Source organism: Lithobates pipiens, unplaced genomic scaffold (genome assembly GCF_037356315.1).
Source record: "Lithobates pipiens isolate NorthernLeopardFrog02 unplaced genomic scaffold, aLitPip1_a1.2 Scaffold_25, whole genome shotgun sequence".
NCBI lineage: Eukaryota > Metazoa > Chordata > Amphibia > Anura > Ranidae > Lithobates > Lithobates pipiens.
Genome location: NW_027507787.1, coordinates 145174639 through 145191922, shown reverse-complemented (window position 1 = coordinate 145191922; position 17284 = coordinate 145174639). Strand labels below are relative to the sequence as shown.

The 17284-nt window shown below is 41.6% G+C and overlaps 1 protein-coding gene across 1 annotated transcript in view; it reads left to right on the top strand.

Moving 5' to 3' along the window:
• LOC143930547 (pancreatic triacylglycerol lipase-like) overlaps nt 1-13535 on the top strand; it is a 29015-nt gene extending 15480 nt beyond the window's left edge. The window contains exons 8-11 of the mRNA XM_077454930.1: nt 1100-1219; nt 6658-6776; nt 11347-11459; nt 13440-13535. Coding sequence (XP_077311056.1) covers nt 1100-1219; nt 6658-6776; nt 11347-11457 — 350 coding nt within the window. The 3' untranslated portion in view covers nt 11458-11459; nt 13440-13535. The remainder of the gene's footprint in view (nt 1-1099; nt 1220-6657; nt 6777-11346; nt 11460-13439) is intronic.
• Nucleotides 13536-17284: the final 3749 nt, after the last annotated feature.

Genomic DNA, 17284 nt, shown 5'->3' with positions numbered 1-17284 from the left:
GTAAGGCCCACCTCATTGATTTGACGTGGTGTGGGATTAAATATGGGAACCCCCTGCACATTGCTATACACCCTTTCTAGCAAACTTTGCACAAAAACCGGGATTTTTGGTTCACATACTTTGTAACAATGGTTAGTGTAAAGAGTCCTAAGGGTGTGTTTAGACGTTCTCTCAAATTTTAGATAACACGGATGCCAATTAATGTGGCTACAGTGTTAATTTTGTCCAAAAAAGTATTTTTGTCCATTAAATTAACACTATTTTAGTCAACTAAAATATGACTAAAACGAAAACAATTCACATGAATAAAATACGACTAAAACTATAGAGGCATTTTAGTCAAAATACAATGACTAAAATGAAATCAAAATTTTACGTCAAAATTAAAACACTGCGTGGCTATCGCGTTAAGATGCATTACTGCCACAATTTGCCCGCATTTGAAAGCAAAGCTTTCCAAGCACCACCTCTGTGTTGGTTTTCTATTCTATAGTGTATGGATTCTTGTACTATTATCTCGGCTAACAACATCTTCTAAACGCATCTCAAGTGCTCTGTAAGTGCCATAGGAGCATTTGTGGCACATTTGTGTGCGTTTACATTGATATGAATGGAGGAGTTTGGGTAGCAGCAAGGCCAGCAGAACACTACATGTTGGATACATTTTGGCGTGACGCAAAGTAACGCAAGAGTGACCATTTAAACATCACTGTCTGCTACAATGCATAAAATTGATACAGAATATTGTTTAGGTGTTAGTGAGGTTTCAAAAATGCAGGTGAAATGCCAGCTTTTGATGTTAGTGTAAACTTAGTCTAAGGAGGTGGATTTTTAAACACTTCTGGGCTTAGGTGATCCAGCGAAGGAAAAAAAGCTTCTGGGTGGACTGGGGCTTTAACCCTTCCTTACTTAATCTGAAACCAAAACCAAAAAAATAAATTAGGCTTTATATATACTTTTAAAAGTTTCCCCCATGCAGGAATTGGACATCTATATTTGTTTTTCTATGGTCTGTTTGTATAAACCTGTTAAAATCTTGACAAAATGTCACATTAAAGGAACAATATTAGAATGTGTAATGGTATTAAAAAATGTTTAGGTTTTGGAATGAGCCAGTATGTTGGCCATCTGGATTTCTTCCCTAACGGTGGAGTACATATGCCTGGATGCCCTCAGAACATTCAAATCCCTAACATCAACGTGGAAGATATCTGGAATGGTGAGGATTGTATATTGTTAATCTGGGGTCTTCAAACTTTCTAGACAAAGGGTCAGTTTACTGTCCTTTAGAATTTAGTGGGGCCAGACTGTGGCCAGTGGGAGTAGATAATGCCCCAAGCTTGGTGGTCAGTCTTAGTGAGTAAAAAAAAAATGCACAGCATCCCTGTGTGCCCCATTATTAGTGTCAGTGGGAGGAATAGTGTCCTATCATTGGTGTCAGTAGAAGGAATAGTTTCCCATCATTGGTGTCAGTAGTAGGAATAGTGCCACATCATTGGTCTTAGTGGGAGGAATAGTGCCCCCATCGTTGGTGTCAGTGGGAGGAATAGTGTCCCATCATTGGTGTCAGAATAGTGCCGCATCATTGGTATTAGTGGAAGGAATAGTACCCCATCATTGGTGTTAGGGGAAGGAATAGTGCCCCAGCAATGGTGGCGGAGGAAGAATGTATGCTCCATCATTGGTGTCAGTGGGAGGAATAATACCCTATTGTTGGTGTCAGAGGGAGGAATAGTGTCCCAAGGGACTGATAAAGGCTAGCAAAGGGCCACATCCAACCCACGGGCTAAAGTTTGGAGACTACTGCTGTAGATGATGGCTTTTCTCTGTGATGCCAGTTCTGATGTTAGATTTTTCATACAGTACTTATCTGTGTTGTTGCAAGTCCAATATGGCTACAATCACCATTAAAAAATATTTTCACACAGGAAATAAATCCCCTGAATGTCATTTAAAAGCCTCAGAAATGTGACTAGACTAGAACTGGGTTATTCCAAATCCCCTGCTGCTAAACAACAAGAAGTCCATTGATTCCCAACCAGCTTCTATGCCTACTGGGATGTTTTATTATATTGACTATTTTTTCTGCTTCACTTAAACCACTTCAATAGCGGGCACTTTCACCCCCTTCCTGCCCAGGCCAATTTTCAGCACTGTTGCACTTTGAATGACACTTGTGTGGTCATGCAACACTGTACCCAAATTACATTTTTACCATTTTTGTTAGACCAAGCTTTCTTTTGGTGGTATTTAATCACCACTGTGTTTTTTTATTTTTTGCTAAAATTTTTGAAAAAAAAAAGTTTTTCTTGCTTTCCGATATAAAATTTTGTTAATAAGTAAGTTTTCTCCTTCTGGAGTGCACCAATAAGGCTGTACTGAAGGGCACTGATAAGGCGTCACTGATGGGCACTGACGAGGAGGCACTAATATGCAGCACTGATTGTCATTGACAGGCAGCACCGATGGGCACTCATAGGTGGCACTGATGGGAACTGATAGGTGACACTGATGGGCAGCCTTTATGGGCACTGATAGGCGACACTGATGGGCCCTGATAGGAGGCACTGATGAAGAGGCACTGAAAGGCAACCCTGATGGGCACTGATTGGCATCACTGGTGGGTACTGGTGGCCATCTCTGGTAGGCATCACTGGTGAACCACTTATCGGCTCTCTTCTATATGCACTCTGTCAGCGTGAGTAGAGGAATGCCGATAACTGACACTTTCTAGTTTCACTGTGATCAGCTGTGATTGGACACAGCTGATCACATGGTAAAGAGCCTATGTTATAGGCTCTTTACTATGATTGGAGATACGGTGTGCTGGAGCGACACACCGCACTACCAATTGCCGCGCTGCATGCCCATGGGGCCGCGCACAAGCAACTTGTTCTAAATGACGTCATATGACATCCAGTCAGAACGGGGAAGCCGCCGCTCAGCCATCATTCTGCTATAGGCCAGGCAGGAAGGTGTTAATATTTCAGTTTTCCTTTTATACCCTTAGAAATCAGGCACATAAAATGGAAAAACTATATGAAATTATGCAGCAAAAAGGCAGTTTTTTTCTGCCAAATTACACAGCTGCCTTTTGAGGACTCTAGAATGTGTCAGCAATATCCTATCCAGGGTTCTGCCACCCAAATTAGGGTATTTTAAGTTCCCCTCACTGGATTGTCTGTTTTTCTTGAGCAGGGGAGGCCTGCAATTGAGTAATCATTGCCCAGGGCCTTGGTGTCAATGCTAGAAGCATCAACTGGCACTTTAATTCTAGTGTGCTACAGTAAAGAGCATTACTAAGCATTTTATAGGATGAGTTCAAATTTTTTTTTTAAATTGCAGCTCTTTTATGTACCAATATACCATTAAAGTACCTCAGTTGCACAAAAATGATCTTTGATGTTTACAACAAGACCTTGAATGAATGAATGAATTAATTAAATACTTGTATAGCGCACAATGCGAACTGAATCGCCTCTAGGCGCTGACCTTACCTTGCTATAATTCTTGGAAAGCTTCAGGGACTTCCTCTTAAATAGATTTGGGGCATAAAAACCAGTAAGACACAAGAAGGAGTTTACCAGCTGATCTCATTTGCACACACATCCTGCACTGGCTTCATTAAAACTCACACCCTTCACCCAGCAACTATGTTTGCACATTATCCCCGGCATTCCTCCATGCGTGAATATGCCTGGCTTGTCAATGTGAGCTAATGGTGCAGTGCTCTGCTTATGAGTATTCTAGTGACTTACTAGTGCAAATATTGTGAATCTAGCATTTAACACAATATAATAAACATTTAGAATACTTAAGTGATAATTAAATCCACATAAAATGTGTACTATCTCTTTAAGGTATGATTGACCATGTGATATTCCCAACAATTGTTATGTGAACTTAAAATTGCTGTAAAATATACAGTCAAAAATAAAATCTGAAATAAAAATATCCAAAATTCAAAATAAAAATAGTATGTAAACACCGTGCCACCTTCACCACATGTGCCCTCACCTTAGCAGTGCAAATAATTCACCTTTTGGTAATTCCTTTACTCCATATGCTTTACACTCCGGAGCATGTTTTCACATATATATCACCTCTCCTGCTCATTAGCAGTTTCCAGCCCTCAGCTTTATTTCCTAAGGTCTATGCAAAAGATAGAAAAACGCAATTTTGTTTTATCCTTAAAAATCAACTTTTATTCATCACACTCTGGTAACAATACTCAGATTTAAGCAATGTCAATACAGCCTTGTAATCATGTGTACCGTAATGTGCAATTGCCACGGTCCTGCAGCCATTAACATACACCCATATACAGTGGTGTGAAAAAGTGTTTGCCCCCTTCCTCATTCCCTGTTCCTTTGCATGTTTGTCACACTTAAGTGTTTTTCGGAACATCAAACCAATTTAAACAATAGTCAAGGACAACACAAGTAAACACAAAATGCAATTTGTAAATGAAGGTGTTTATTATTAAAGGTGAAAAAAAATCCAAACCATCATGGCCCTGTGTGAAAAAGCGATGGCCCCCCTTGTTAAAACATACTATAACTGTGGTTGTCCACACCTGAGTTCAATTTCTCTAGCCACACCCAGGCCTGATTATTGCCACACCTGTTCACAATCAAGGCATCACTTAAATAGGAGCTGCTTGACACAGTATGGTCCACCAGAAGATCCTTAAAAGCTACACATCATGCCGAGACCCAAAGAAATTCAGGAACAATTGAAAAAGAAAGTAATTGAGATCTATCAGTCTGGAAAGGGTTATAAAGCCATTTACAAAGCTTTGGGAATCCAGCGAACCACAGTGAGAGCCATTATCCACAAATAGCGAAGACATGGAACAGTGGTGAACCTTCCCAGGAGTGGCCGGCCGCCCAAAATTACCCCAAGAGCGCAGCGACGACTCATCCAAGAGGTCACAAAAGACCCCACAACAACGTCCAAGGAACTGCAGGCCTCACTTGCCTCAGTTAAGGTCAGCGTTCATGCCTCCACCATCAGGAAAAGACTGGGCAAAAATGGCCTGCATGGCAGAGTTCCAAGGAGAAAACCACTGCTGAGCAAAAAGAACATCAAAGCTCGTCTCAATTTCTCCACAACACATCTTGATGATCCCCAAGACTTTTGGGACAACATTCTGTGGACCGATGAGACAAAAGTGGAACTCTTTGGAAGGTGTGTGTCCAAGTATATCTGGCGTAGAAGGAACACTGCATTTCATAAAAAGAACATTATACCAACCGTAAAATATGGTGGTGGTAGTGTGATGGTCTGGGGCTGTTTTGCTGCTTCAGGACCTGGAAGACTTGCCGTGATAAAAGGAACTATGAATTCTGCTGTCTACCAAGAGATCCTGAAGGAGAATGTCCGACCATCTGTTCGTGTACTCAAGCTGAAACGAACTTGGGTTCTGCAGCAGGACAATGATCCTAAACACACCAGCAAGTCCACCACCGAATGGCTGAAGAAAAACAAAATGAAGACTTTGGAGTGGCCTAGCCAAAGTCCTGACCTGAATCCTATTGAGATGTTGTGGTATGACCTTAAAAAGGCCGTTCATGCTCGAAAACCCTCTAATGTAACTGAATTAGGACAATTCTGCAAAGATGAGTGGGCCAAAATTCCTCCAGGACGCTGTAAAAGCCTCATTGCACGTTATCACAAATGCTTGGTTGCAGTTGTTGCTGCTAAGGGTGGCCCAACCAGTTATTAGGTTTGGGGGGCAATCACTTTTTCACACAGGGCCATGATGGTTTGGATTTTTTTCACCTTTAATAATAAACACCTTCATTTACAAATTGCATTTTGTGTTTACTTGTGTTGTCCTTGACTATTGTTTAAATTGGTTTGATGTTCCGAAACACTTAAGTGTGACAAACATGCAAAGGAATAGGAAATGAGGAAGGGGGCAAACACTTTTTCACACCACTGTACACCTCTCACTTGGAGTTTCTAGCTTGTCCCCAGCGTCATCCTCTCGGTTCTGCCCCTGCATGTTTTGTCACACCTCGTGACTTCCTCAGGGGTGACGAGCATAGTCAAGTTGGAACAGGAAAGGGCCATCACCAAACTGTTCCCACAAAGTGGGAACTAAGGGGCCAAGCCCAACCCCTGAAAAACAAGCCCACACCATAATCCACACTTCAAATGATTTGGGCCAGGGCATAAAGCAAGGTCCATAGAGACATGGATAAGCAAGTTTGGGGTGGAGGAACTTGACTGGCCTGATAGAACACCTTTGGGATGAATTAAAGTGGAGACTGTGAGACAGGCCTTCTCGTCTAACATCAGTGCCTGACCTCACAAATGCGCTTCTGGAAAAGTGATCAAAAATACCATAGACACACTCCTAAACCTTGTGGATAGCCATCCCAGAAGGGTTGAAACTATTATAGCTACAAAGGGTGGGCCAACTCAATATTGAACCCTACGGACTAAGACTGGGATGCTATCAAAGTTTAAAGTCAGGCATCCCAATACTTTTTATAGTGTGTTTGTGTATATATATATATATATATATATATATATATATATATATATATATATATATATATATATATATATATATATATGATTTTAATTGATTTTGGTCATTTGATTAACCCATTGACATGTTTTCTTTTTTTTTTCTTTTTTTTGTAGGAGTGGTTAACTTTGTAACCTGTAACCACATGAGAGCCATCAAGTACTACACAGACAGTATTGGTAACACTGCAGTGTTCTCCAGCTATCCCTGCTCCAACTGGAACACCTACCAGGCGGTTAGTGTCTTTGTTCTGATCATCTCTATCCTATAGGATAATCCCCAATTTGAGATTTAGAGCCCTACTGGTGGAATTTTATTCATGTCTCACATCAACTGAAAGCTAAACTCCAAGATAGGTTAAAAATCTCAAAATTAATTCTAGTCATCTCCAACATTAAAAACAGACATTTAAGGAGGTTCTGATTCCTCTGTTTAGAACAGGTCTTTGGTTAGACCTCACTTAGAATACTGTGTCCACCTCACTTACAAAAAGATATTGATAAGATGGAACAAGTCCAGAAATGGGCAACAAAAATGGTGAAAGGTCTGTGGGTTAAAAATAGGTGCGCGCAGCCTATTGCATTTGGGGTATGCACCCCAAAGCTCAAACACACACTACTGATCACTTACGATATTCATTCAGAAAGGGAAGGGGCCAGTAATTACATATTTACTGGCCCTTTTCCCCACTCCTAAAACATCCCCTCAGCAACAGCCAATGAGAGAGGAGGGCAGCCGGCAGCACTGCAGGGGGAAGGATGGGAGTCAGGGCAATAGGAAGAATCTGTGTTGCACAGGGCGATTCGGGTGTGCCTGGGCACACCTGGCACACCCTGTGTGCATGCCTATGGGGATAAAACATATCAGGAGGGACTTCAGGATTATATATCTACAGTTTGGCGGAAAGAAGGTAAAGGGTGTTGTGATTGAAGCCTTTAGATAAATGAAGGGTGTGAAAAGGATTCAGGAGGGCAGTATTTTCAATACAAACAAGAACACTTGGACGTGATTTCAAACTAGTAGGGGGAAAGCTCAAAAGTAACCTTGGAAAGTATTATAGTTGGTGATTGGAACAGACTTCTAGCAAAAGTAGTGAAAAGAAAAATAAGGGGGAGGACACACAGGCTTATCCAATTTAGTGCAGATTGGATGAGTTTAAGCAAGGCTTAACAAAACCGCCTACCCAATACTACAATCTGTTAATGCCGTCAGCCGGTGGCATTTAACATAATCAGTTAATGCTTCGGGGGTGGTAATTCTCTGAATAAACAGGCATATAAGAAAACACAACAAGATTCCCAAAACGTATTCTTCAAAGAGGATAGCCCAGATTAAACTAAATTTCTTTATTGAATATCCACAAATTATTATAAATCTAGAAAATATTACTATATACACCCACCTTCAACACATAAAATGTAAATTAAGACAAAAGTCTTAATGAGACACGGGTGGCCACCACAATCAAACAACTCTCATTCGTCCCATACATTAGAATCTACTCAAAGCAATCTCAATATTCATACTTAGTTTGACCAGAAAAAATATTGGTTAAAAAAAAAGGAGAATATAAGTATATGAGATGAAAAAATATATATACATATAGTTCATTTATATTGAGAGTTAATTTGCTCCGTTTAAATAAAGTGCATGTGCCTTGTATAGTATAATCATTCTCCACTCCACTCCAGAGGTTGAGACAACCAGATGATAAAAATCATTTTAGAGGCTCTTCATAAATATGTTGAATGACTATTGGGAAGATGGATCTTGGATCACGGACTGATAGATATAAAGGTGACAATAGTTAAGGAAACAAACGGTTTAAATTCTGAATAGACATCTCCATTATTTGTAAGGGCAGATACAGCTCACCGTTTGACATCTCATTCCATGTCGTTGCTCCTTTTTATATCAAGTCCATGTATGTGACCCACTTGCCTCAGTGATGAAGTGTAGACCAGAGTCATTAATATGGATTCACCAAAGTCTTTGCTTCGCAGAGCATACGTTGTATTCCTCTAATGTGGTTGCCGTATAGCAATATTTCAAAAAGCCGTCTACAGTTTATGCAGATAGTACAGCGTTGTCCATCCCAGTTTCCCAGCAGGTACTTGGGGCATGAACTAATGGAGACTTGGGATGAATGGTGATGGTGTGTGGGTGAAAACACCCGTGCTCACACCACAAAAAGCACAATGATGTCTTGCTTACATGTTTTGCTTGTAACCAAGCTTCCTCAGAGCATGCGCAGTGACTCAAAATGTGTCCCTAAAGCGGGGTTCCACCCTGAAGTGGAACTTCTGCTCATCGGGACCCTCCCCCCCTCCGGTGTCACAGTTGGCACCTTTCAGGGGGGAGGGGGTGCAGATACCTGTCTAAGACAGGTATTTGCATCCACTTCTGGGCATAGACTCCTACGGGAGTCTATGCTGTTTCCTGTCCCGCCGCACTGTCTGCTGGGACACACACTGGTCTCAGACACAGCACGGACCATTCCTGCTGCACAGCACGACTCGCGCATGCGCAGTAGGGAACTGGGAAGTGAAGCTGCAAAGCTTCACTTCCTGATTCCCTCACCTAGAATGGTGGCGGCAGGTGAGTGCTGAGCGATCGTTCTCAGCTGCCGACATCGCTGGACCCTGGGACAGGTGAGTGTCCATTTATTAAAAGTCAGCAGCTGTGGTATTTATAGCTGCTGGCTTTTAATATTTTTTTTGTAGGTGGAATCCCTCTTTAAGTATTCACAATGTTAATTAGATAATTTGTAATCATCCCAGACATCTCAAGAGCACTGCAGCCAATCAAACATTCAATCTTACAAAGTGCAAACATAACATTTACCCTGGGCAGTCCCTCATTGCCAACACTGTGTAACAAACTAAACGGATCAACTCCATATTTAGATAGATCTAATAAATATACATCTATATGTATGAAAATACATACATCATAGGTAAACAGCCACCAATACATATCCGAGACCAAAGGATAACAGTCACATTTCTTATTTATTTTGACAGTTAATACGGAGAAGTAGGTGGACAGCGATAATTAATATTTAATTGAGACCATCATTACTGTTCTAAAAATACTGATAGGTTACATTCATTATTCAACCCAAGGGGTTGCATACTATTTAAATTCAAGATCCTTTTGGCACAGTATCCTATCAAAATCCCCTCTTCTCAGGGGTAGGTTAAGCCTGTAAATTCCTTTTCATTTAAGGCCAGTTGGTTGACCTCCATGGACCTTCAGGAAATGCAGAAAAAGGGGATGTTCATCGTCCTCCTTGATTAAACTTTGGACATGTTCACCCACTCTGATTTTATGCTGTCTTTTTGTCTTGCCCACGTAGATCATTTCCCATGGGCAAGTTAGCATATTAATCACATGGTTTGTGGAACAATTAATAAAGCAGAGGTAGTGAGTCAGTTAACAGCAAGTAAAATTACTGTTTGCTTGCTTTGGATGAACATAGATCTGTATTTAGAAAAAAAATAAAAATAATATATTTTTATATATATATATATATATATATATATATATATATATATATATATATACACATACACACTGTATATCAGATTCAATCGACCACTTGGTCTTTTTTATGCCATCACTCTTCCATGTTTGTTCCACTGTATGTTTGATAAATGTAACTTTTAAACGCAAATAAAAAACCCACAATTTTTCCAATTTTCTCTAGTGGTGGAAAATTCCTTCCTGGTCCCTCAGGAGGCAATCCGATGTTCCTTAGAGCACAAGCCTCAGTGCTATTTCCAAAAACTATTACTAATGCAGGTAGCCCAAGGAAGCAGTGGAAACAGTGGCCACCGGTCTTACATACAGGACGTAATGTCAAATGAGCCATCTTTATAGCAGCAGTGGGAAAGTGTCTCGGACTGTTACTGTACATATTACAAACTACTACAGTATATTACAGACCAAGCAGCAGCAACCAGTCCATTTTGGCATATAAATAATTTGTGTGATCCAAGCAGGTCCACCGGTATGGGAGTATGGTCCTCCTGTACAAGGCCCTGACCAGCAGGGGGACCCAGGCAGCAGGGTAATTGAATGTGTGCAGGAGAGGGGGTGATTGGTGATTGAAAGGCAGCTTTTCCTCCCCTTCCTCCTGCCGACTTTCAGCTGCTATGGGGAGGGTTGCACCAGGGGGAGGGGGGCGGATAGCATTGGTAATCGAATCCTGGACAGGGAGGGTGATCTATGAGATGGGAGTAATTATAGGACACAGTCCCCTGTCTGTCTCTCCCTGGAGCAGCTGAAAGCCAACCTCTTCTCCTCTTTCCTGCCGGCTTTCAGCTGCTGCAGGAAAAGACACACAGGGGATCGGTTCCTGTAATTGCCCCTCTGCCTCACAGATCACCCTCCCTGTCCAGCAGGATTTGATTCCCTCTGATGTCAGCAGCACTGTGAGCCTCCCTCCTCTCCTCTCCCACTGGTTGCTGCAGGTACCAAGGGGGATCTTTTCAGAATAAGGAGCAGGGGAAAGGGCATGTAGATATGTCATATTTACTGGCCCCTTTCTTTTGTGAATGAACACAATGGGTGATCAGTTCCAGTAACCTCTTCGTCTTGATTTACCGATAAGAAAACAGTGTTGAAATGTTGATTCTATTTTTCTAGTTGTGGTTATAGGGAATTAATTATTTACTCCATATGACATTCAGTTGTTTCTTTTTGGAGTTTCTTTGGTTACTCTCGAAGCACACATCATGCATCTGTAGAAAAGGCATTAAAGCTTTTCAGTCTTGCTAAATATGCATTTCTCCATCATACAGGGCAGTTGCAAATCTTGCCCCAGCGCTGGATGTCCAAAGATGGGTCACTACGCCGACACTTTCAAAGGTGTCACCACCTCCAGCCAAGTCTTCTATCTCACCACTCCTTAAGGGTAAGTGGCAGTCTAGTTCAAAATGTACAAAGGGATACTTGTTTGCAAATACTAAACACTAACACAAAAATAAAAGCATCTCAAATTGTATTATTTTGCATTCCTTGTTGGGACCATGAAAATACTTTTTGTCTTACCACACCATTATTGCGTTGTGTACATCCCAGACAATCCTGCATATGCTAATTTCATCCAACGCATTTCTTGAAACAAAGTTCACTTTTTCAAGAAATCACATCTGGTTCAAATAGTGAGAATAAGACTGCTTTCACACTGAGGCGCTTTACAGGCGCTACAGGGCTAAAAATAGCACCTGTAAAGCGCCTGTAAAGAGCCTCTCCTCTCACTCCAGTGTGAAAGCCCGAGTACTTTCACACTGAAACTGTGTGCTGGAAGGACGCAAAAAAAAAGTCATGCAAGCTGCATCTTTGAAGTGCTGTAGGAGCGGAGTATACACCGATGCTAAAGTGCCCCTGCCCATTCAAATCAATGGGCAGCGCTGTTGACGTGCTGGCAAAGCGCCGCTGCAGCAGCAGTGCTTTGAACCCCTTTTCGGGTGTTATCGGGGGTTAAAAGCCTCTCCCAATAGCAGCCGAAAAGGGCCGCAAAAACCTCAGACGCGCCCCTAAAAATAGCGCACAAAATTTGGGATTTTCTTGTACTTTCACTTTCGATGATAAAGGTAAACAAGACAAAGAGAGGGGGAATCTCCTTAAAGAGGTTGTAAACCCTAAATGAAAAAAAACAAACAAAAAAACTGTAAGACAAAGGCATAATGAGCTAATATGCATTGCATTGCTCATTATGAAATACTTACCTTAGAACAAAGCCCTTCAGCAGCGCCCCACACCACTGACATCTTCCCCTGTGTTTCTTCTGGATTCGTAGGCTCCGACGCTGTTATTGGCCAGAGCCGCGATGACGTCACTTGCACGCATGTGCGTGGGAGCCGCAGGTCACCGCACAGGGCCCTGAAGAAACGGCACGAGCGGAGCGGTCCTTCAGAATGCATGTTGCCGATGACGTCATAGGCGGCGTATATAGTAAATATCTCTTAAACTGTGCAAGTTTAGGAGATATTTACAGTATCTACAGGTAAGCCTTATTATAGGCTTACCTGTAGGTACAATTAAATAAGAAGACTTTACTTCCTATTTAACATAGACAGCAATCAAAATGAACAGGCTTTCTAATCCCTCTCCACTCTATACAAAATCAAAAAAAAAAAAAAAAAAAGTTTTGCCTTTAGTTATACTTTAACTGTCATTGGTGTGTACAATTATAAAATGTCAAATATAGAACTCCATGTAGTGAACCACAATATGCAGTTTTGTTTTAGGACATACTGTATATCCTTAGTCATTAGCATACAGTATCAAAAGCATACCCTTAAAGTGGAACTTCAGTCATTTTTTAATCTTCTTAAATATTCTGCCCTTGTTGTTTTAACTTTGGATAGTAAAACATTTTTTTCTGCTAGTAAATACCTTATACAGCCCACTTCATGTTGTCTGGTCATTAGTCTAGGCTTATGACATCATGCACAGCTCTCTCTCACTCTTGTGAAAGTTTGCCAGGAAGGGAGGGAGGAGTGAGTCATAAGAGGGCCAATGAGAGCTGTAGGTGTGCCCTTGTAAATCCAGGAAGTGAACAGGCAGCAGCTTCAGCTGCCCACAGTTAAAATGGTTGCAGCCAGACTCAGTGGAGGGAGATTTCTGCAGCATATTTGGCAAGTACAGAATCACAGTATATATAAAATAATATGCAAAGTGGTTGGAGAGAAGCTTCAGAATGGTAAAGATGTTTTTATTACAAATTATGTGAGCAGACTGCAGTTCCTCTTTAAGTATAGCATGACAATGCAAGGAAAAGATGGATGACTGGATAAAAATGATCTCAAAGTGGCAGCTTATGTGTTCAGCTTTTGTCTAATACAATAATTATTTTGTTATTATTCATTATCTTTATATTTATTTCCAGATCACTTCTGGCTGTAAATGTGGACTGCATTCCATCATAGCAATGTTTGGATTTTTCATTTATCCATCAATAAAACTAGTACTTGCCAAAATCCAACTTTTTGTTCTTTTTTTCTGTCATTATCTGTCCTCTCTAATACAATGTATTGAACAATGAAGACATCAGAGACCGTCTGTACTGTCTACAGTAGCCAATCAGATCCCTTATATTCTTTGCTCAGTGCAGTATGCTTAGGTTGGACCCATAGGCACTCCAATTTGGCATTAACACCCTGCCAAGCGTGCAGATAGCTAGGGGTGTAACGGATCGTCAGCGATCCGTGATCCGAACGGGTCTCCGCGGTCTCGGTCTTAGGAAAAGCCGCGGCTTTGGCCTAGCTCCAAAACGGCAGCCATCTTTCTACACCCAGGCTGTTTACACTGATCACTGTGATGGATCGATCACTTGTAAACAAACCGGCGTCATGTCATATCGCCGGTTCCTCTCTCCCCTCTCTGTACTAACCTGTACAGTGGAGGGGAGAGATCCTGAGATGGAAGCAGCCATCCCTCCATACCCTGCAGTTCCCAGCAATACCCTGCCAATACTCTGCAGTACCCCAATACTCTAGCAATACTCTGCAATACCCCAATACTCTAGCAATACTCTAGCAATACCCCAATACTCTAGCAATACCCCAATACTCTAGCAGTACCCTAATACTCTAGCAATACTCTGCAATACCCCAATACTCTGCAATACCCCAATACTCTAGGAATACTCTAACAATACCCCAATACACTAGCAATACTCTGCGATACCCTGCCAATTCTCTAGCGATACTCTGCCAATACTCTGTAATACCCTGCCAATACTCTGCAATACCCTGCCAATACTCAGCAATACCCAGCAATGCCCTGCCTGCCAATACTCTGCGATACCCAGCCATACTCTGCGATGCCCAGCCTTACTCAGCTGTGCCCAGCCGTGCCCAGCCATACTTAGCTATGCTCAACCGTACCCAGCCATACTCAGCCAATATTACAGTGGGGGAGATTGTGGATATTACAGTGGGGACTATATGGTGGTGGAATTTTCACAGGTTTTTGCAAATTAAATTATTATTTGCTGATCCAAAAAATGATCCGATCTGTGACTCGGATCCGAGGAACGATCCGATCGGTGAGTTTTTTGATCCGTTGCACCCCTACAGATAGCTAATTACCTGTATCAATAATTTAGTCAGAACTCACGAGCATTTAGTGAAGGCTTTTCATTTGGACACAAGACTGGATTTAGTAGTCAACCCGCTCGGATCGGCACATGCCGCGATCCGCGGAGTGCTCCGCGGTCTTGGCCTTAGGAAAGGCCGCGGCTTTGGCCTAGCTCTGAAGCGGCGGCCATCTTTCTACACCCAGGCTGTTTACACTGATCGCTCCGACGGACCGATCACTTGTAAACAAACTGGCGTCATGTCATGATGCCGGTTCCTCTCTCCCCTCTCTGTACTAATCTGTACAGTGGAGGGGAGAGATCCTGAGATGGAAGCAGCCATCCCTCCATACCCTGCAGTACCCAGCAATACCCTGCCAATACTCTGCAGTACCCCAATACTCTAGCAATACTCTAGCAATACTCTGCAGTACCCCAATACTCTAGCAATACTCTAGCAATACTCTGCAATACCCCAATACTCTGCAATACCCCAATACTCTAGCAATACTCTGCAATACCCCAATACTCTGCAATACCCCAATACTCTAGCAATACTCTAGCAATACCCCAATACTCTAGCAATACCCTAATACTCTAGCAATACTCTGCAATACCCCAATACTCTAGCAATACTCTGCAATACCCCATTACTCTGCAATACCCCAATACGCTAGCAATACTCTAGCAATACCCCAATACTCTAGCAATACTCTGCGATACCCTGCCAATGCTCTAGCGATACTCTGCCAATACTCTGTGATACCCTGCCAATACTCTGCGATACCCTGCCCATACTCTGTGATACCCTGCCAATACTCAGCAATACTCAGCAATGCCCTGTCTGCCAATACTCATCAATACCCTGCCTGCCAATACTCTGCGATACCCAGCCATAATCTGCGATGCCCAGCCTTACTCAGCCGTGCCCAGCCATACTCAGCCGTGCCCAGCCATACTCAGTCGTACCCAGCCATACTCAGCCAATATTACAGTGGGGGAGATTGTGGATATTACAGTGGGGACTATATGGTGGTGGAATTTTCACAGGTGTTTGCAAATTAAATTATATTTGCTGATCCGAAAAATTATCCGATCCGTGACTCTGATCCGAGGAACGATCCGATCTGTGAGTTTTTTGATCCATTGCACCCCTACAGATAGCTAATTACCTGTATCAATAATTTAGTCAGAACTCACGCGCATCTAGTGAAGGCTTTTTATTTGGACACAAGACTGGATTTAGTAGTAGAAAGACCTGAATCTATAGCCATTAACCGTATTCCTTGATCACAGGTCTTATTTCCATCCTCTGTAGAAATGCAGCTCCTTAATAGAATTTTATTTACCTATCAGACCTGATCTATTAATGAATATGTACATACAATCAGTCATCAATGTCAGGTGACCATCTGAATTGTATGATCACTGAATTTGTCCACAATGTACACAAACATGCACGCTAGCTATATTGAACAAGGATGCTTTGCTATGGAATATCCAGCATCCGAACATAAGGCATGTTTAAAATAAAAATGCTTTGAGGATAAATATGCAAATCCTGTAGGAAAAAACTGTGCTCAGTTATCGTTTATGATCATAAGCTCCATCTAGTGGCTATAATGCGTTATTTTCCTGAAAAAAACACAATCTGGAAAATACTTCATTATGGCCACTAGGTGGAGCTGACAATCATAGGAAATATTCAAACTATAGAAAAACACTGAAGGTCAACAATATACCTTTAAGAGAACAGAAAAACACTAATCCTGGAGCAGCTGCCACTAAATGCTGCAAACACCACACTCCATACTTAATATGATCAAAAAACTCAGTGAAGTGCTCCAATAACTATAAGTCTATTTAAATAAAAAATGTATATCCAATCTTACTCATAGGGTATATAAACCCCTAAAACCAATCTCTTATCTTGTGAAATAATTCATAAATACAAATGCTCTATAATAAATACTAGCAAAAGATATATTATTCAATAAACATGCAAATATAATAAATGTCCAGTCAACTGAAATAGTCTATAATATTTCCAATTCCACCGTGTATAATGAATCAAACTTCTTAAATCTTCAGACCTCTGTGCCCATCCCTTGGTATGCGCTTACCCAATTCAGTGGACCCCTCAAACAAACTGGAGGTCATACACGCTTGCCAGTGTTATTACTCATGGGTCAGCTAAATCCACAGTGCTTCTCTTACCGTCCTCCCTCCTCAGTATATGGATATTTATACAGGATATTCATGCAAGATAAAAGGAGGGGCTAATAGTGTAATATGTCTGCTGAATTTTTTTTTATTCTAAGTAAAAACACTCAGATGTTCACTTACATAAAACGGCATATAAAATCATATAGTAGTTATACAGGAGACTGGCAATCCATTCACCAAAACGGTGTTTAGTCCCGCCAAGCGAGCGCGATGAAGCCAACGTCTAGCTGGCAGGTGGCGCCCAGTCAGCTTTCTCAAAGGGTGAATCATAGGAAATACACATATTAGACAAATTATTTGTGTAGCACTGACTCCCGAAGGAGCAGCTGATTTGATTTGGCCTGCACTCTAGCAATAACACCCCACTAACTTGGCTCAGTCCCCGTGACACAGCTGTGGTGCAATACAATACAGTACAATATAAGACA